General features: G+C 41.5%; 1 protein-coding gene across 5 annotated transcripts in view; it reads right to left on the reverse strand.

The window, feature by feature from the left end:
* Positions 1-13,178, reverse strand: part of LOC137377033 (synaptotagmin-7-like) — a 1,016,894-nt gene extending 1,003,716 nt beyond the window's left edge. For 4 of the 5 annotated variants that reach the window (XM_068046201.1, XM_068046202.1, XM_068046200.1 and 1 more), the window contains exon 1: positions 13,001-13,178. In XM_068046201.1, the coding sequence (XP_067902302.1) occupies positions 13,001-13,022 (22 nt within the window). In that variant the 5' untranslated portion in view covers positions 13,023-13,178. The remainder of the gene's footprint in view (positions 1-13,000) is intronic. The other variant, XM_068046203.1, reaches the window with a different exon arrangement.
* Between the last annotated feature and the right edge of the window lie 7,711 nt (positions 13,179-20,889).

A 20,889-nucleotide genomic window follows, 5' to 3' on the forward strand; every position in this document is an offset into this window, starting at 1 on the left:
AGAGGAGGCGGGGGCGGAGAGGGAGAGAGGAGGCGGGGGCGGAGAGGGAGAGAGGAGGCGGGGGCGGAGAGGGAGAGAGGAGGCGGGGGCGGAGAGGGAGAGAGGAGGCGGGGGCGGAGAGGGAGAGAGGAGGCGGGGGCGGAGAGGGAGAGAGGAGGCGGGGGCGGAGAGGGAGAGAGGAGGCGGGGGCGGAGAGGGAGAGAGGAGGCGGGGGGCGGAGAGGGAGAGAGGAGGCGGGGGGCGGAGAGGGAGAGAGGAGGCGGGGGCGGGGAGAGAGAGAGAGGAGGAAGAGGCGGGGAGAGAGAGAGAGGAGGAAGAGGAGCAGGAGAGAGAGAGAGAGAGAGAGAGCAGGATGAGCAAGAAAGAGGAGGAGGGGGAGGACGAGGAGAGGAAAGAGGAGGAGAGAGAGGGAGAGGAGGAGAGAGAGGGAGAGGAGGAGAGAGAGCAAGCGAACAAACCTGGGATCCCAAATGCTTGTTAACCACTTTCTCAAAGCCTGCGCTGCCACCTTCGACAAATTGTGCACATCTTTCCCCAGGTCTCTGTTCCAGCACCCCCTTTAGAATTGTCCCCTTTAGTTTATATTGCCTCTGCCTTCTCCTACCAGAATGTATTGCTTTGCACTTCTCTGTGCTAAATTTCATGTGTCACTTGTCCCCCATTCCACCAGCCTGTGTTCGCTTGAATTCTATCACCATCCTTCTCACTGTTCACTACACTTGCAAGTTTTGTGTCGTCTGCAATTTTGAGATTGTTAACTGTCCACCCAGGTAAAGGCCTACTCACGTCGGGAAAACGAACCTGACCCGAACCTGACTGAACCACAGAGCACCCGAGTCCCTCCAATTTTGCCCTGAGCCCGACCTGACCCAAGCCCGAGTCGACTCGACCATCCCTTTACTTACCTTCCTGACACCAAACCTGCAGGAAGCTGCAGCATATGCGTGATGACGTCATCGTCCCAGACTCCCAGCTCAGGGAAGTTTTTTAATTTCAATACTTACCAGCAGAGCACTTACCGTGTGTGTCCGGCCCGATCTGAGCCTGAAAGCTGGACCCGGAAAAGGGGCCCAACCCAATCCGAACCCGACACATGCCGTCAGGTCCTGTCGGGTTCAGTCGGGTAGCAGGCCTTTACACCCAGGTCCAAGTCATTGATATATATGAAAAGCATTGGTCTTAGCCCTGATCCCCGGTAAACCTCACTTCTCCAGTCTTCCTCCAGTCCGAAAAACAACCATTCACCGCTACTCTGATTCCTGTCCTTCAGCCAATTTCATACCAATGTTGCTACTGTCCCTTTTATTCTATGGGCTTCAACTTTGCTGGCAAGTCAATTATGTGTCACTTTATCAAACACTTTTGGAAGTCCATATCACTATGTCAACTGCATTGCCTTCATCAACCCTCTGTTACCTCATCAAAAAACTCAAATCAAGTTCATTAAATACAATTTGTCTTTAACAAATCCACTGGTTTTCCTTAATAATCCACACTTGTCCAAGTGACCATTAATTTTGTCCTGGATTAGTGTTCCTAAAAGCTTTCCCATTATAGAGGTTAAACTTACTGATCTATAGTTGCTCGGCATATCCTTGCACTGTTGTTTGAACAAGGCTGTTAACATTAGCAATTCTCCAGTCTTCTGACATCATCCCTGTATCTAAGGAGGATTTCAAGGTTCTGGCCAGTACCTCCACAATTTCCAATTTTACTTCCCTCAGCAACCTAGGATGCACCCCATCTGAATCTGGTGACTTATCTACTTTCCAGTACATCCTCTACCAATTTTTAGCACATTTAGTATCTCAACTACCTCCTATTTACCTGTAATTTTTATAGTATCTTCTTCCTTATTGATGACAGATGCAAAGTACTGATTTAGTATCTCAGCCATTCCCCCTGCCTCAATGCAGCATACTCCTTTTTGGTCCCTAATCATCCCTATCCCTCCTTACTATGCTGTTACTATTTATATGCCTAAATAAGATTTTTGGATTCCTTTTTACATTGGCTACTAGTCTATTTGCATACTCTCTCTTTGCCTCTCTCAGGCCTGATGTTTAGTTTAGCAATAATCATAATTCTAACAGCATTAATAACCAAAGCCTTCACAGCACAAGGTAAGAAAGTTGACTAACAAGGCTTATTCTGGTAATTTACTCCACAACTCTACTACTACCTTCCTTACATTAAACTTCATTTTTTGACATGTCTCTGATATTTGAACTTTCCTGTATTTGTTACGAACCTTTTGCTCTCCTGGCCAGCCTTGCATCCTCCAAACTTCACAAACTCCAGCTGAACCTAAACTCTGTTCCTCAGCCCCTATCCTGCTCACCCCTTTTCTTGATTCCTGGTCCTCTAACACTTACAGTTTAATATTCTCATCCTCATGTTTAAAACCCTTCCTGGGCTTGTCCCTCCCCATCTCTGAACTGCTTCTGTCCCAAAGTTCTGCATTCCTCTGACTCTGGCCTCTTATCCATTCCTCTTCCCTTCACCCCACCAATGACAGCTCTGCCTTCTGCCATCTCAGCCTTCATCTCTGCAACACCCTCCTTAAACCTTTCTGCCTCTCCTGTTCTCACGTCTCCTTTAATAAATTCTTTAAAATCCACATATTTGACGAAGTGTGGTCACCCTTCCTATGATTTGGCATCTATTTTCATCCTTGGGACAATGTTATATGTTACAGGTGCTATGTCAATGCAAGTCATTTCATTGTAGTAAGTAATTTTATATTGTTTGGATGGTGAGAAGTATGTAGCTGCCCTCTCATCACAATACCTCATGAAAAGGAATAGCATTGAAATTGATTCACTATGGCAGCTTTCGTTTATATAGATTTTTTTTAAAAACCTTCACCTCCTCTTGTAAAAGGTAGTGAATAATAAAAAAAAGTAGAAATCTGAAATTAAACAGAAAATGCTGGAAATCACCACAGGTGTATCAGCATCTGAAGTAAAAAGAAAAGTTAACATTTTGGATGGAGACTCTGACCTTTTAAAATGCTGTTTGAGAGCTCTGGGGAAGCAATCATCTTTGAAGGGATTTAGCTGCATTATAACTTTGTCTTCTAAACAGTAAACCACAAGAAGTCAGAACTTCTGTGCATCAGAAGTATAGTGAGAGTGTATTCACTGCAGAAGATAGCTTTCATGGTATATGTATCCTTAAGAAAACTATAAGCAGTCTGCTATATCAGAAGCTGTAGTGTATCAGCTGTAGTGGAGAATGACACCATATTTTTATGTGGTCCCTTTGCAAAGAGATGGAACAATAAACAATGCAAGTTAAAAAAAAACAGAAGTCATAGTTATGGCAAAGGATGACTGCACTAGTTGTTGTTTTCATTTATTACAGACATAGCTACCATAGCTTGGACAAGTAGTTTTATCATAGCACAACACTGTGATTTTTACCACTTAATTTGGAATAGTGTAATGTTTCACTCCTGTGGGTGATTTTTCTATATGCTGTGAAAGGGAGTAAGTAATCAAACACCTACTGAATTGGCCAGTACATCCACTTTAAAAAAATAATTAAACCTATTGTGGCCAAACAAGGAGAGGGAAAAGAGGGAAGCCCTTCAACCCCTCCTCACCTGACTGTAACAATTGCTTGAAAGGCCATTGTTCCGTTAACCAATTAGATCCCAGAACCATGTCCATAGTATCATCCTTGATTGTGGCATCACATTCTATCAAAACAAATTTCCAGGAGATACAACCACAACAGCTGCCTTATCCTAGATGCCATTAATATTAAGCACAAAGGTAACATTAGGCAATGGTTACCTCTCATTTGTATTCATTATATACTAAACAAAAAGTCTTATTTTTAAAATTGATGTGCTTATCCTGCTGCTTTCCCAGTTCCACACCAATACAGCATGCAACCTGCTGGCACTTCAAACTCTGCTTCACATCCTTTTGTAGAAAACCGTAGTCCTATACTGTCCATCCTCACATAAACCTGATGCAGTTAGAATCCAGAACCATGTATAAAGTAACAGTGATGCACTGCTTACCCAGTCAAGCTTGTTTACATGCCTAACACCTTTGCCTATCTCTATTTCTCATTCCAACCTCAATCTCAGTTTCTCTTTTACTCCAGTGAAGTGTCTCTGGCAGAATTAAAGTCCTTATTGTTTTCTATGCTAAAGAAAATGAACTGTTGGGGCCTACTGACTCACATAGTACAACCATAGGGCCATTTTTCTTTTAAATAAGGTGGGGATTTAAATGGAATTTATTTAGCCTATCAGTAATGCATGTTTTGTTTTGTGGAGGAAACCTGTCAACAGCAGCAACAAACGGTTATCATGGTTGTCTTTTTAGCTGTAATCTTAAGCAAAACTATTCAGTACAAGTAATGGTAAAAGTCCCAGAAATAATGCAGTATAGTTGACTCTTTTTGTAGGCAATGTATAGATAACCCTCCACTACAGCCTCTATCCACATCTACTGCTTAAACTTCAGTTTCAATCCTGACCTCCAACCACTGTTCATGGCTATTATCCCCGCATAATCCTCAATGTCACTCCCATAACCCACCCTCATCCCCACACCTGGTACTCCAGCCCTCAACAGAAACCATACATCATACTGACCTTCAACCCATCACATACCCTCCAAGTGGTCATTTTCTTCACACTCAACCTCACCAATGACATAATTCTGTCTCATCTTTAGCCCAGCAGCAATGCATCAGTTTTAATTATGTTTAATGTGCAGTATTGATATTTGATCCTTTGAATGTTTTGAGTCACAGGTAAGTGGTTTATGTTCAGATGAATGGTTATTGGCAAAATTGTGATAAATATGTTTCAATAAAATTGGAAACATGTTATAGAAGTTCTTTCAAACTAGCATTATTGCATCCACTGTTTATTTTCCCCAAATTGAAGCAGTTGGAAGTTCAATGCCGAGAATGAAGGGATTGTGGGATATATGCTTGATTGTCTCACATTAACCTCTTCATCTAATGTAAAGAGGTGAAAAAAATGGCTGGTCAGAGCACTGGAAACAGTTTGTCTGCATATGAAGACCTAAATAGTTAAAATTGGAAGGGAAACAAGAGTAAAAATAACTCCAAAGACATTTGTCTTGTCTATAAGAAAAATAAATGATATCCAATATTTGCAAAATTAATTTGTTCTGGGGCACTGTGGTGCACATTTACTGCCACTAGATGACTCTAGTTCATCGCAAAAATAAGTGTACTCATGACACATACAGAAAACGCTGGAGATACTCAGCAGATCTGCAGCATCTGTAGAGAAAAGCAGAGTTAACGTTTCAGGTCGATGACCTTTCATCAGAACTGACCTGCCTGATCTGAGTATTTACAGCATTTTCTGTTTTTGTTTCAGGTTTCCAGGATCCGCAGTATTTTGCTTTTGTACTCATGACATCTAGTGGCAGCACAACTGTATTGCAGAAATTTCCTCTGTAATAAAACTTATTTGAAAAGGAGATAAACACAAATCTGCCAGAATTTCAAAGTTCATATTCCAGAATCATATTTTGTTGAGAAACATAATGACAAGCGTAAAGTCCACAAAATCACAATGGCTTTACAAATAAACTTCCATATTCCATGACAAGTTCAATATACACTTAAGTTTCACATCCAGCGAATTACATTTTCCTAAATTTCAAATATTTTGAGACATAGAATAGAAAATGCAACACAGTGGAAGCCAATATTTTAGCACTGAAATGACTCCTATTACAGGATAGTGCTCTCGAATATTGTAGTGAAGCTCCAATATTCCATCTATTTGGATAGTGCGATAGAGGCTCAGCCTTGGACTTCCCACACATAGAAATATAGAAAATAGGAGCAGGAGTAGGCCATTTGGCTCTTTGAGCCTGCTCCGCCATTCATTATGATCATGGCTGATCATCCAACTCAGTAAGCTGTTCCCGCTTTCTCCCCATACCCTTTGATCCCTTTCGACCCAAGAGCTATATCTAACTCCTTCTTGAAAACATACAATGTTTTGGCCTCTGTGGTAGCGAATTCCACAGGCTCACCACTCGCTGGGTGAAGAAATTTCTCCTCATCTCAGTCCTGAAAAGTTTACCCCGTGTCCTTAAACTATGACCCCTGGTTCTGGACTCCCCCACCATCGGGAACATCCTTCCTGCATCTACCCTGTCAAGTCCTGTTAGAATTTTATAGGTTTCTATGCGATCCCCCCTCACTCTTCTGAACTCTAGCGAATATAATCCTAACTGACTCAACCTCTCCTCATACGTCAGTTCCGCCATCCCAGGAATTGTCTGGTAAACCTTCGCTGCACTCCCTCTATAGCAAGAACATCCTTCCTCAGATAAGGAGACCAAAACTGCACACAATATTCCAGGTGTGGCCTCACCAAGGCCCTGTATAATTGCAGCAAGACATCCCTGCTCCTGTGCTCGAATCCTCTCACTGTGAAGGCCAACATACCATTTTCCTTTTTTACCGCCTGTTGGACCTTCAGCGACTGGTGTATGAGAACACCCAGATCTCACTGCATATTCCCCTCTCTCAGTTGATAGCCATTCAGATAATAATCTGCCTTCCTGATTTTGCTACCAAAGTGGATAACCTCACATTTATCCATATTATACTGCATCTGCCATGCATTTGCCCACTCACTCAACTTGTCCAAATCACCCAGAAGCCTCTCTGCATCCTCCTCACAACTCACCCTCCCACCCAGTTTTGTGTCATCTGCAAATTTGGAGATATTGCATTCAGTTCCCTCATCTAAATCATTAATGTATATTGTGAATAGCTGGGGTCCTAGCACCAATCCCTGCAGTACCCCACTAGTCACTGCCTGCCATTTGGAAAAAGACCCATTGATCCCGACTCTTTGTTTCCTGTCTGCCAACCAATTTTCTATCCATCGCAATACACTACCCCCAATCCCATGCGCTTTAATTTTACATGCTAATCTCTTATGTGGGACTTTGTCGAAAGCCTTCTGAAAATCCAAATAAGTTAGATCGTAGATTTGTCAAACATGTAAATCCATGCTGACTCTGCCTGATTCTACCACTGTTCTCTAAGTGCTCTGCTATAAAATCTTTGATAATGGACTCTAGAATTTTCCCCACTACCGACGTCAGGCCGACGCGTCTATAATTCCCTGCTTTCTTTCTACCTCCCTTTTTAAATAGTGGGGTTACATTAGCTACCCTCCAATCTGTAGGAACTGTTCCAGAGTCTATAGAATCTTGGAAGATGACCGCCAATGCATTCACTATTTCCAGGGCCACATCCTTAAGTACTCTGGGATGCATACCATCAGGCCCTGGGGATTTATCGGCCTTCAATCCCATCAATTTGCCCAACACCATTTCTCTACTAATTCTGATTTCCTTCAGTTCCTCTCTCTCACTAAGCCTATTAATATACTGGCCCAAATCTTGCTGTGGTAGTGACAGCGAAACTGCTAGCATCCGCCATTATTAGTCAACTAAAACCGACAATGGAAATCCAGAAGTGACTGTCAGTGATTCTACGCTTCTCCAGAGGGTGCGCTATTGAGGTACCCCCACACCCGCCCTCAGCCCTCCAGACTTCAGTGGGAAATCTATAAATTGACATGAACTTCTACCCTTACACTGTTAGTCTCACTGTAAAAACCCTGTTTAATGAGGAGCAACTGGATTTTCAATAGTGTACTAAGTTCATGATTACTGCTAAACACCTACAGTGGTCCTGAAAATTCTATACTTGTGGAATATCAAATTTTTCCATAATGATAAAAATTTCACATTTTAAAAAGCATATTTTTTAAATTTTATCTTTATTTATGCTTCTATGTTAATACAATCAATCATTTATTTCACTGTCTGAAATTTTAAAAGTGAAGGATATTAAGTGCTTTTAACTTCCTGGTTTGCTGTGTGTGAATACTTCAATGGAATTGGCTCCTTATCTGCTTGCTAACATCACTGATGCTCGGCAAGACATGCCTTTAACTTGGCAATAGATTAAAACTGTCAGGAAAGGGGGAAATTACGCCACAGAGGCTGCTTTGTGGGCAAATGGCCTTGCTTCACTGGTGACCACAAAATCTGGGCCCTTGAATTTAGTTATGCTCTTGGAAGCAGGAGTCAAGAACAAGTGCTTGATTACAGATAAATTAATGAAATTCATATTGGGTGTATTTACACTACAGGGCCCATATCACTACTGTTAACATTGTCCAGTGTAAATCAAATGTTAAGCCTGAAAATAAAGTGGAGTGAGACTCCCTACTGCAGGACAAATGACGGCTCCATATTGGATCTGCATTTACATTATAACTGCAGCAGTGGTGGAAAGTTGTAGTATAAATAAACTGGGAGACATCCAGATCACACCCATGTGCTTTCTAATAATTGTTTACAAAGCAGCATTGACAAGGGTCTGTGACTTGCTGCATCTTGCAGTTGAAACAAAACAGAAGAGGTTTTGGAGGGGGCGGGTGGACAGGGGAGAAATTACAATTAAGATTTCCTTCACACACTCCTCATCTTTTGAAGATAGAAATGTGATCAACTATTCCAAAGGAACATGTAATTTTCTTGAACAGAAACTAAGGATCAGTATTGTCGTTCATTCACAATTTTGACTCCATAGCTATGTTAGCTATGTGAAGTCTACTAATTATAGTCTATATAATAGCCTATATTGGCCATGTGAGCCGCATGGAAGATGGCAGGATCCCCAAAGACACATTGTACAGCGAGCTCGCCACTGGTATCAGACCCACTGGCCGTCCATGTCTCCGTTATAAAGACGTCTGCAAACGCGACATGAAATCGTGTGACATTGATCACAAGTCGTGGGAGTCAGTTGCCAGCATTCGCCAGAGCTGGCGGGCAGCCATAAAGACAGGGCTAAATTGTGGCGAGTCGAAGAGACTTAGTAGTTGGCAGGAAAAAAGACAGAGGCGCAAGGGGAGAGCCAACTGTGCAACAGCCCCAACAAACAAATTTCTCTGCAGCACCTGTGGAAGAGCCTGTCACTCCAGAATTGGCCTTTATAGCCACTCCAGGCGCTGCTTCACAAACCACTGACCACCTCCAGGCGCGTATCCATTGTCTCTCGAGATAAGGAGGCCCAAAGAAATACCTAAAATATAATTTAATCCATTGCAATTGTCACATGATAAACTTCATTATATTATCAGATGGCCTGAAGTTATTGGTGGAATGTTCGGGGTCTTTTATTTCTGTGCACTGATTAATATATGCAACTGCAAGATTCATGCACATCAACTTTCAGCAGCAAACCAAATCAACAAGGCCTCTATTTTTTTTTTCTTGACCGCAATCTTGAAAGGAGGCTCAACCTGGACACAACGTGGTGAGCTAGTGTGGTCTTAGGCCATACACATTGGTTCCCTTGTCAGCTATTTTTCCTTCCTTATTCTGCATGCCTAACATATTCTATAGGTGTGCTTAAAATAGCACGATTACCTCAGGACCCCACCTATCAAACTTAATTTTTATTTCTAATACTGGCAAGGAAATGAAGCAGGAAGATGGATTTACTGTCATTAATGTCGACTCTGAAGGCCCTGGGTTTTCCTTTTGCAACGATGTAAGATAGTGGAGACAATTAAGAGTCAACTGTCGCAAGTGTGGTTAAATGACTTGGGTGTAAACATTGGAGACTGGTCTTTTTTATTCTACCGAAATCCGGATCAATATGGTAATGTGTTTTCCGTCAATCTGATGATGGGTGTATACGCACTGTTTTCGAGATAATTAATATTCAGCAAATACTCAGTCTCTGCGTCTCGATCGGTGAAGGTGAAAGCCTTTGGGAGCATATTATACAAAATACAGACTTTAAAAAGCAACACCTGTGCTGTCGCTACATAGGCAACTCGCAAGCAGCTGAGTAGGTAACAGGAAGAAGGAAATCAAAGTCGATCAAGATTACATTTTTGACACTGAAGAAGTAAGCCCACACAAAATACCTCGCATTGGTAACGTGGCTCAGCAGGTGGCGGACTACCAAATTTGCAAATCAGTTTGAATCAACTTTTAAAAAAATTGAGAATTTGGAGAAATCAGCCCTGTGGACATTATATTGTCTTTATTTATATACACCTCAACTTTAATAGAACCAACACCCTGGACAAAGACGAAGAAAGATTCAGGTGAAATTGGAATGGAGTGTAAAACAAGGGGAAGTGAACAGACGCGCCTACCGCATGTATTTCCGCACCATGCGCTGTATAATTTCATTCCTATCTCCTACCACCACCATTGCTGTTATTTCAACAATAAAGACCAAAAAGCCATTTGACCCTGTAATTATTATAGGGGAGCTCAACAAGGCAAACACATTTACAGTGATGAGTGTAATAAATGTTTTTGGCTGGCACTTGAAAGTGATCAATTTCTCGTTTCTTCCATCCACGTTCAACAGGAACAGTCAAAGGCAATGACTTGCAATATGTTTACTGCCACCGCTGAGCGGGTATTATTTCGGGTCATTTCACCCTCAGCAGACCATGCTTTCTTTACGTGTTCTCTCATTATCTGTTTAGCGATGTGGATTTAAATTGTTCTTCTTACGAGCCTGATCTTCGCTTTTGAAGGTCAATGCATGCAATGTTAAGCCAGATACTACTCTCCCCTCTACTGTACAAAAGGGACTGTCAACTGTTTGATAACCACGCGGTTTACCCTCATCGGTTGCCAAACAAGACTGAATGCAAATCTACGGCAGTGAAGTGCACAGACCCTTTGGCTACCTGTCCTCTGTCCTTGAAGGACGTGTGCTGAATGGAAATTGCATTAAGTCCAAGAAGACCTCTCCCTATGTCTTTATCTGCCATTTCAATCATAAACGTTACAATCAATACACACTTAAATGTCCATAACTAGTTAAATGCCAGATAATAAACTGATATATTCGCTCCTTCACGTCCCTTGCTCCTAACCCCATCCACTGTTTCTCTTGTGTGCGCTTGTGGAGGTACTTCTTTCTCTTCCCCACCCAGTAACAACAAAAAATATACACCACAGAAAATGGAGCACGGATTCCCTGTCGAACACATTACACACAAACACATCCACCTGCAGCACGGTCAGCTCCTCTCACACGGCGGGATCTAGGACTGAACAGGTGATCAAACAAAGGAGCAGGTGGGCCGGTCCCCAAGACCTTTAAACACATTTCAGCGTTGCAATTTGTAATAATCAACACGCGTTTCATTCAGAGATAGGGAACAGGAGAGCGCCAGGTGTGGAAGACGCCGTTTGAAACGAGCCTCGGATTGATGCTATTATCCATATGAAATCCTTGTAATGGAAAGCAAACCTGCTGGAGAAGTGGCTTTAAGGAGCAAGTTGGATGAAAGGCGAGGTTTATAGCCTCAGCCGCACGCGCGTGTATGTTGCTGCTACGGAGTTACTTCACCAGTCCATCTCGACTGTCTATAAGCAATCTGCTTAAAAGTATTTGAAATCATGTTGCTTCGACCGTACAAAATATTTTACATTAAAAATATACCGTAGCCAGTAATCAAAACCGCTTAAATGAGGGTTGTGAAGGTTTAACTGAGGGTTGTGGAGGTTTAACTGACTGTTGTATAATCATCTATTCTATTCGTGTTAACATTTAAATACAACTGCACCGAGGCACCTTTTATCATTACAATGAGTATTGCAGGGATTTTAAATGTTAAACCCCAACGATAAATGAAATGACAAGTGTAAGAGGCTGTACAATGCACACTTATCTAGCGCTCCACATATCTACAAGACGAATTTGTTTGACTAAGCCAGCATCTGACCCGTATCCGAGTTCTCATTATAGATTGCTGTGCGTTCGGGCTGCATATCCTCATTTGCACATGAAGCCGTTACTGAAGACACAGTTAAATTTCAAGTTGGTGATTTACCTGTAAAGTTTAATATGTTTGCAATTATAATTAAACCAAGTAGAATTGTTAGATGAAAGTGTACGTAACTACTAAATAATTATCACACAACACCCAAAGCAACTGGGATTGCTGTAAATCCCTTAAGACCAACTTTTCTGTCCAATTAGAAGAGCAGTCAATGTACTGTGAGAACACCCTCCTCTCAAAAAACTTCGTTGTGCTTCTTCCTCATAAAATCGAGATGGATCAAAAATGTTCATCCTAAATCTACACCATCTTCAGTTGTTGTTATGACCTAAATGTGAAAGGAAAATAAAAATATTGCTCCGAAGTGTGTTATACTTTCTACTGACCTTGAAGATGAAGATGTAGAGGACAATTTATTGTAAAATATGTTAAAAGAGAGACGGCAATGGACTTGGGCGGGGGTAGGGGGCTGTTGTTGGGAGAGGTATACAGCACCTATACAGAAACTAAATGTAAGGAACTGTAAGAAAACACATATACACAGACGATCCAAGAACTGGTTAAACTGCAGCCTCAAATCCAATTCAATGAGGAATACGTTTAAAACAAGTGTAACCGCGAAACCTCAACACTAAAATAAACCTGCTGAGCAAGAAGGAACCACACAGTCATAGGCACTTGACAGCAATGGGAAATGCTCCAAGTCCATAAACACAAAGCGACATAAACCAGCCAAAAACATCATTGTTTCCTTTCTCGATCACACCAACTAATAACTGATGGCCGTGATATCTCTTTCCAAGGCATATGCCGAGTGCGTTGCGATTGCGCCAATTCAGACACTTCTGGGGATTTTTCTCATTAAACTTAAAGCTCACACAACATCAGCGGGAAGATTCCTTTCAGTGAGCAAATAATCCCGAGCAAAACAGCATCTTAAAAGCGCCTTCGCAAAGCAGAGGTCCTGACACAGACCAGACTTTAGAGCGCGCGACAGGTTGACTGAGGAGATAGCTGCAGCATCAGAATAATGGAAAAAAAGAATCCAGTTCCACTGTCAACCAGCATGCAAAACGAATCAATGCACCCTTTTTTTAAAAAAACACAATTTCCGCACACACCACTAGCCCTCCTTACCTTTCGGAGCGTCCTTGAACATTTTCGTTTCTCTCCGGGAGTAAGTGTCCGTGGTTTATTTTCCTATGAGCAGAAAGCGAGGAATCAGAGAGCAGCGTGTTGCATTTTTGAGACACACACGGAGCGAGGGAGAAGCGGGCTGTGCTGAAGCCTCCTCCTGCAAACACTTTCTCTGACTCCAGCTCGCTCCCACGCGCTGACAACACTGCCACACTCAGGCAGCACGCGCCAAACCCGCGTGCCCGCCCCTCTCTCCCTCCCCGGGGCGCGTGCACACAGCCAGGGGGCGCGCTGGCGCTCGCGCCCGCGATCAGCTCCACACCGCGAGCGAGCGAGGGGAGGGGGCAACAAGAAGTGCAAAAATGTCATCTCACGCAATGATATTCCCCGCCCCCCCCCCCCCTCCATCGACCCACACATACTTTGGAAGATAGAAATTGAAACTGGCGCTTTTTTGATAGATCTGTAAGGTATAATAGATAAATGTTCACTTTTCCTCTGGTAAATACTCCTCCCTCTCCGCCCTAAAATTGTTTTTATGAGTTATTTTGTATCTCGACAATTATGTAGATTTCTGTCACTGCTGAATCTCTTCCCCACTTCGCCTCCAGCCCCTGGAGTTAGGCAGAGAATTGTTTAACCCTGTGGTGTTGTACATTGGCTCCCAAAATTAGTTATGGGATGTCCATGTGAAGACTGATGGATGTAATATTTATTTATGTAACACAGTGTTGCCGAATAGGCTCGTCATTCGCCAGATGTGGTGAATTGATGTTGTTCATTTTTGGAGCCAAACAATACTGAGTTGTGTTCAAGTGACAGCGGTGGGTTTGAGTATGGGTGTCACTCGCTATCTCGCTATTTGTCGTCTGTCCTGCATTGAGCAGAGAAGGATCACCTATTTGGTCAGATCGTGACTATGTCAGAATATAGTTCAGTTCTCAGGTTTCGAGTGACGAGAAGCTGCAGGGTCACTTGCTCAACGAAACAAGAAAAATAGCCGTTTGTTGCCTTCTCTGTCCAGTTCTCTCTAGGTGCCTCTAAGTTTTCTTGGGTAATTTGGTGACAGTGGGGATGCTAAACAAACTTGGTTTTGTTGAAATGTGCAATTATGGTAAGCTGGGGCAGTGCAGCAACATACAACTGTGTTCAGTGTTCATCTTAATAGATCTGTTGAAACGAGCAATTGAAAGGAATAGCGTGCTATTGGTGTAAAAGGAGAGATTACAGAAGATTGGCCATTGCAAGTTCCCCTCCAAGCCACACTCCATTCAGACTTGGAACTATATCGCTGTTTCTTCACTGTAGCTGGGTAAAAGTTTTGCAACTCCCTTCCTAACAGCATTGCTTGTGTACCTACACCATATGGACTGCAGAGGTTCAACAAGGTGGCTCACCACCACCTTCTCAAGGCTAATTAGGGATGGGCAATAAATGCTGGCCTACCCAGCGACACCCACATCCCTTAAAAAAAAGGCCTATTAAATGTCAGACACTATTCAGAAATGGCAGTTCTGATGAAAGGTCATTGACCTGAAATGTTAACTTTGTTTCTCTCTCACAGATGCTGCCAGACCTGTTGAGTGTTTCCAGCATTTTGTGCTTTCATTTTAGATTTCCAGCATCTGCAGTTTTGTATCTGTGGTGTTCTCCCTTGTGTCTTGGCCAATGTCTATCCCTCAATTGATGCCATATAAAACTGAATATCTGCTCATTATTATGTTCCTGGTTGTGGGACCTGACTGTGAGCAATTTGGCTGCTGCATTTTCTACATTACAACAGTGATTACATTTCAAAAATACTTTTCACTTTTAAGGTGCTATGAGACATCCTGAGGTCATGAAAGGTGCTATACAAAAGCAAGTCAGTCTTTTCTTTACACCAAAGTTTTTCTTTTTTAAGTTTAAATTTAATTTATGTAACACCTTATATTTCACAGAATGGTCTCAAAGTACTTCAAAAATTACTTTTTTCAAACGACTTATTATGTAGCAAATTTGTCCGTGATCTTACACTCAGCAAACAGCAAAGTGTTGCCTGTTAATCTGTTTTTGGAGGAACATTGGGGGACAGGGAACACACTCCCTTATATGCACTGTCAAGCCCACGAATGCCACTGCTGAGTGAACTGAACAATTGTTTACTTTTGGCACCCAGTGTCAGCATCAAACAGGACCAAGTTGAATTAAGCACAGGCTCAGTGCAGAGCAGAATCTCTTCAGTCCTATGCTTTGATCTTTGTGCACTGTGATGTCTATATAATACTGGTGTATGATCCTGCCATATCATTGGGAGCTATCTTAACCACTCATCATAACATGTTATTGTCCTGTGTGATACATGATCTCAATTTTAATTTGAACTGCTCAATTTCCTGTGGCCTCGTGCATGGAAAATCAGCCTAATGTAGTCTTCAGGTGAAGCTGAGTCATAGGGCAGGGAAATATTGAACCAGGGCATGCAGCTGTAATTCACTACCCATTTTAAAGTCATATGTTTTACCTTTTTTAAATATTACTATTATAAATTATTATGCTCATGTTTATAATGGAAACTTGCTACACTGTAATTATATGCTGCCATCAGTGGTGGCGCTGGAAAAAGTTGACAAGAGGTGTGTGCAAATTGTATGGTTTTCAGTATATTGCTAGTAGATCTCCTGTGGTGTTGTTTACACTGAATCAAAATATTTGGTATTTTGTAACAAAAGAAGTGTTATTCCATGTATTAAGAGGCTTATGATACCTCTGCAGAGCCAAACATTAGTAGCATTTCTGACCCTCGTTTTCACCAGTGCAACACCAAGGTAAAAGCAGCACATTGATGCACAGAGGGTAGATGTGGTGGTAACAAGGCACACTTACTATAAATACATAAGTTAGAGTAAAACAACTTTAAAAGAGGTCCAATGTTCTGAAGTTAGTGTGATCTTTGTTTTTTATGTTTGAGTGAATGTTTGGAGACCAGTTTGTGATAGGAATTGCAGTTTTCTATGTTGTCTTATGGAACCATTGTATCCTTAAGCAGTCTCTTCTGAGACATCATTGAGAAAGAGGTGTGGTCTGTAGAATCTGGTGGAAGGGTAATTCCTAGTTTTTTCCCCCCTTTTTGATGCAACCTTATCTTACATTTCCTCTATATCCTGCTCTTGTTCTGCATCTGTTATAAGGACATACCTTGGAATGCTCATAGAGAATCCTATGATAATGGCACTATAACAGAAAGGTGTAAAGCAAATATTTCCTTGTCTGAAATTGCTGAAAGACCACTTTAAGAGTTCTTTATTAGTTGCATAAATTAGAAAGGATTTTTCTAATTGTTTCAGTCAGATCTGAGGTTTCAAGCAAAACTTGTCATCCAGAGCCTCTGAGCACATCATACTGTCTTTTCAAGTCACACAGGTAACTAATCCTTGTTTTCAACTTAGACAAGTCAGATGCCTTTTTGGTATAAATGACAGATTTTTGGGGACAGTAATTTTGCCCTGATTATCCTGTTATTTGCTCACATGGATGGCTTTGGGAACAAGCACATCTTCTGTAAATTTTGCCAGAATCTATCATGTATTTTAGAATGGGTGTGTGTAACCTGACTTATACCCCAAATTCTGGTCCCCTTATCAGAACTATACCACTTTTGCACCAAACAAGATCAAAATGTTGTGTTCCCTCTGTGTTTCTCTCTCTCTGCCAATTGATAGCAATTAGAACAGAACTGTCAACATAACACAGGTGGCAATCAGGCTGCTTAATTGTCAAGCCAGGTGATAATCAGGTGAGATAAATTAGTGACATTTTGCTTCAAAATGTAACTTTATTGAAAAATGTACTCAATTACAATGAGGAAAGACAATCTCTCCAATGATACTTTCTGAAGTTTATAGAGTCTATAACTGATGTGCCATCAGCGGTCTCCTTTTTTTCCCCTTGCTGATTCACATGCTAACTATTCATTAAAAAACGCACACAAACAAAACTGTTCAAGGAAAATATAAATTTTACCTGAATAATGTTTTTAAAATTTGACCTCTAACTTCAAATAATTTTGAAAAGCTTTTTAGCAGAAATGGCCAGAAGTTACAGAAAAAAATTCTGTCAGTGCAGCTGCCTAAACAGGATGGATCCACAAAAATGAGATAACTGAAATTGTTCAGAGAGCACAATATAAATTTAATTCATAAAGCCACAGCTGTGGGCAACAATATAAAGTTCAAGCCCAGATTTTTCAGAAAGCTTAAAAGCCTTCATGTATAAACTTTAATGAAGACTTAAAAGACAATTCAATTGTTATGTGTAACCATATTATTGTGTGTTACGATCAGGCGAAAAAGGAGTCTAGGGTTCCCTCTCAGCCTTCACCTGGTCTTACCGTAACAGGGTTTAATTTTAATCCTTGTTCACTGCTTTCCAACTGTAAGGCAAATAAACCAGCCAAACAGGTTTTCTTAGGTTTAAAGAAGAAAGGTTGAACTTTATTAAACTTAAACTCTAATTTGGTTAATGCCTACGGATACGTGACACGCCCACGCTAGCATGCATATGCGATACACACATGCAGATAGAGACAGAAAAGAGCAGAAGAAATAAAGTGGAAATGTTTGAGGCAATATCTGAAGTTGGTTTTGGTAACTTCTTCAAACTCACTGTAGATTCCTTGATTATAGGTAGATCTTGCTTTTCGTTCGGGCCCAGTGTTCTTCTTAAACCTTGTTCAATGTAGAAGACTCTTCTCTCTTGTGATTCACATCTTCAGTAGATTTGGAGTTCTGTGAGAAAGAGATGGGAGCAGACAGGAGAGACTGCGGTGAGTCAGCCCTGAGAGGTGTTTTACAGTCCAGGAGCAAACAGTCTCTCTCACAAACAGAAGGTACAATTCAAAAAACTCAGGTTGCCTGGCAGGTTAGTCATGTGACTAGCTGGTTTGACCACATCTGTTTGTGGATTTGGTCATCTTAGCAGTCATCCTGGAATGTGAGTTTCCTCACCTTCAATGTCTGGTGATCAAAGTTCATTGTGGGTTGAATGTGTCAGGGAATGGTCCTTTGTCTCCACAAGCACTGTCTGTTGGTATACAAATGTTTTTTTCCAGCCATGGCTGATCTGTTTAACAAGTCATTTCCTCACTCCAGCAATAGTTAAAATCAATGTTCATATTACAAAATTAATATGCCTCATTCTTGGCAGGTGGGGGTCTGCATGACATGTGAAATACATCAGCTAAAAAAATATTTTTTGCTTAAACCCTCATTTTGGACTTGAGGAATTTCAGCTACAGAAAAAAATGGTAAATGAGAAAAACAAAGCATTTTGAGCGATTTGTGGAAGCCTGGTGGCCAGACTGCTTAATCAGAGAGCTTACATAATAAATATGTGCATTGAAATTATGACGGGAAAAGATAATTAAAAAATGTGTGGTAAATACAACAGAAATGCATGCAGACTTAAGATTTTAATAAGATATAGGTAGATTGTTCTGTAAATTCTAGTTTGGGCGGACGCTTATCTCTGTCATGCAAAATAAAATTGATATCCCATGGGTTTGTTTAAACAGAACACTGCTTCAGCATGGATTAAGTATAGAATAAACTTCCAATTGCTTGGGCAGCAAACCTTAATGTAAGGATTAATATCGCAACTTCTGCTGTACCAGCATAAAGTTTCTACTTTCACATCAAACTTTATGGCCTTCTGAGTGAGATTTCCAATTAAATGCTGGATTATCCTTCTGTTTGGTCACAACCACTAACAACTGGGTTGAGACTGGCCACATGAAGAATAGCTGTTTGGGTGAGATACTGGAAGGTTGCCTACATCATCTGTGGAGCAAGAGATTTAGAGAAAAAGAATCAAAGAAAATGTATTTCTTTGCATCTATGTATATATGTACATATATATGACTGATTAGAAAGAAAGAAAGGATTTGTACTTATATAGCACCTTTTACAAACTTTGTATATCCCAGAGCACACCTCTGTTCTTTTTTTTGTATAGTGCTGAAGGATCTTCTAAGCTCACCTGAGTAGGCATATGGGCCTAGGTTTAACACCACATCTGAAAGGCAGCATCTCTGACAGTGCTTCACTCCTTCAGTGCTGCAGAAGTGCCAGCCTTGATTATGTACAGTGAGTATATCATCTGTGTCACTATATTGATAAACAAACAATGCTTGCGTTTCCAAAATGTGTTTGCTCATATTTACTTTAGTGTCTAACAAATAACAAAAATAACTTGTATTTATATAGTGTGTTTAATGTAGCAAAACTTACCAAGGCATTTGATGGGAGTGTTATCAAAAAAAAAAATTGACACTGGGAGATGAACAAAGGCTTGGTCAGGAAGATAAGTTTTAAGGAGTGTGTTAAAGGAGAAAGGAGAGATAGAGAGGCAGAGAGATTTAGGGATGGAATTCTAGAGCTTAGGGCCATGGCAGCTGAAAGGACGGCCACTGACGGTGGAGTGATTAAAATTGCGGATGCTTAAGAAGCCAGAAATGGAGGAGCGCAGGTATCTCAGAGAGTTGTAGGGCTGGAGGAGATTACAGAGATAGGGAGGAGTGAGAACATGGAGGGATTTGAAGACAAGGATAAGAATTTTAAAATTGAGTCGCTACTTGACCGGGAGCCAATACAGGTCAGCCAGCACAGGGGTGAAAGGTGAATGGGACTTGGTGTGAATTGACATGGACACCAGAGTTTTGATGACCTCAAGTTTATGGAGGATAGAACTTAGGAGCCGAGCCATGAGTGCATTGGAATAGTCATGTTTAGAGGTAACAAAGGCATGTAGGAGAGTTTCAGTAGCAGCTGAGCTGAGGCAGGGGCAGAGTGGGGTGATGTTACTGAGGAGGAAATAGGTGGTATTAGTGATGGCATGGATATGTGGTCAGAAGCTGACACCAAAGTTGCAAACAGTCTGGTTCAGCCTCATCCATTTGTTAGGGAGAAGGATAGAGTCAGTGGCTAGGAAAAGTTTGTGGCAAAGATTGAAGACAATGGCTTCAGTCTTCCCGGAATTTACTTGGAGGAAATTTCTGCTCATCCAGTATTGGATGTCAGATAAGCAGTCTGCCAATTTAGAGACAGTAGAAGGGTTGAGAGAGGTGGTGGTTAGGTAGAGCTGGATGTCACCAGTGTACATCTTTAAACTGACGCTGTGTTTTCACTGAACGGCATTGTGTAGTGTAGATGAGAAATAGGAGGTGACCAAGAATAGATCCTTGAGGGGCATCAGAGATAACAGGGCGGGAGCAGGAAAAGAAGCCATTGCAGATGATTCTTTGACTACAACTGGATAGATAAGAATGGAATCAAGCGAGTGCAGTCTAAACCAGCTGGATGACAGTGGAGAGGTTTTGGAGAAGGATGGTGTGGTCAACCATGTCAAAGGCTGCAGACAGCTTGAGAAGGATGAGGAGGGATAGTTTACCTTGTCACAATTACAGAGGATATCATTTGTGACTTTGATAAGAGCCATTTTGGCAGGGGCGGAAACCTGATTGGAGAGTTTCAAACAGGAGTTCCAGGAAAGATGGGCATGGGTTTGGGATGTTACAGCACATTCAAGGACTTTGGAAAGGAAAGGGAGTTTGGAGATGGGATAGTAGTTTGAAAGAATGGTAGGGTCAAGGTTTGGTTTTCTTGAGGAGAGGAGTAATGTTTGTTGTTACTAATTTATATTGAATTTTTCTTGTCCATCTAACCGACTTATAAGTGCATGAAAAACCTTTGCCCACTATTAGATGTCTTTGCTGGGAAAAATTACCTCGCTCAGCAGAGTGATGGAACCAAATCAACATACGCTGTTGAAATAACATGTGGAAAGTACACAGCATCAGTGATTGTATTTGCTGCCATTAATTCAGCTCCTTTGCATTATCAGGTGCAATGATG

This window comes from Heterodontus francisci, chromosome 14 (genome assembly GCF_036365525.1).
Source record: "Heterodontus francisci isolate sHetFra1 chromosome 14, sHetFra1.hap1, whole genome shotgun sequence".
Classification (NCBI taxonomy): domain Eukaryota; kingdom Metazoa; phylum Chordata; class Chondrichthyes; order Heterodontiformes; family Heterodontidae; genus Heterodontus; species Heterodontus francisci.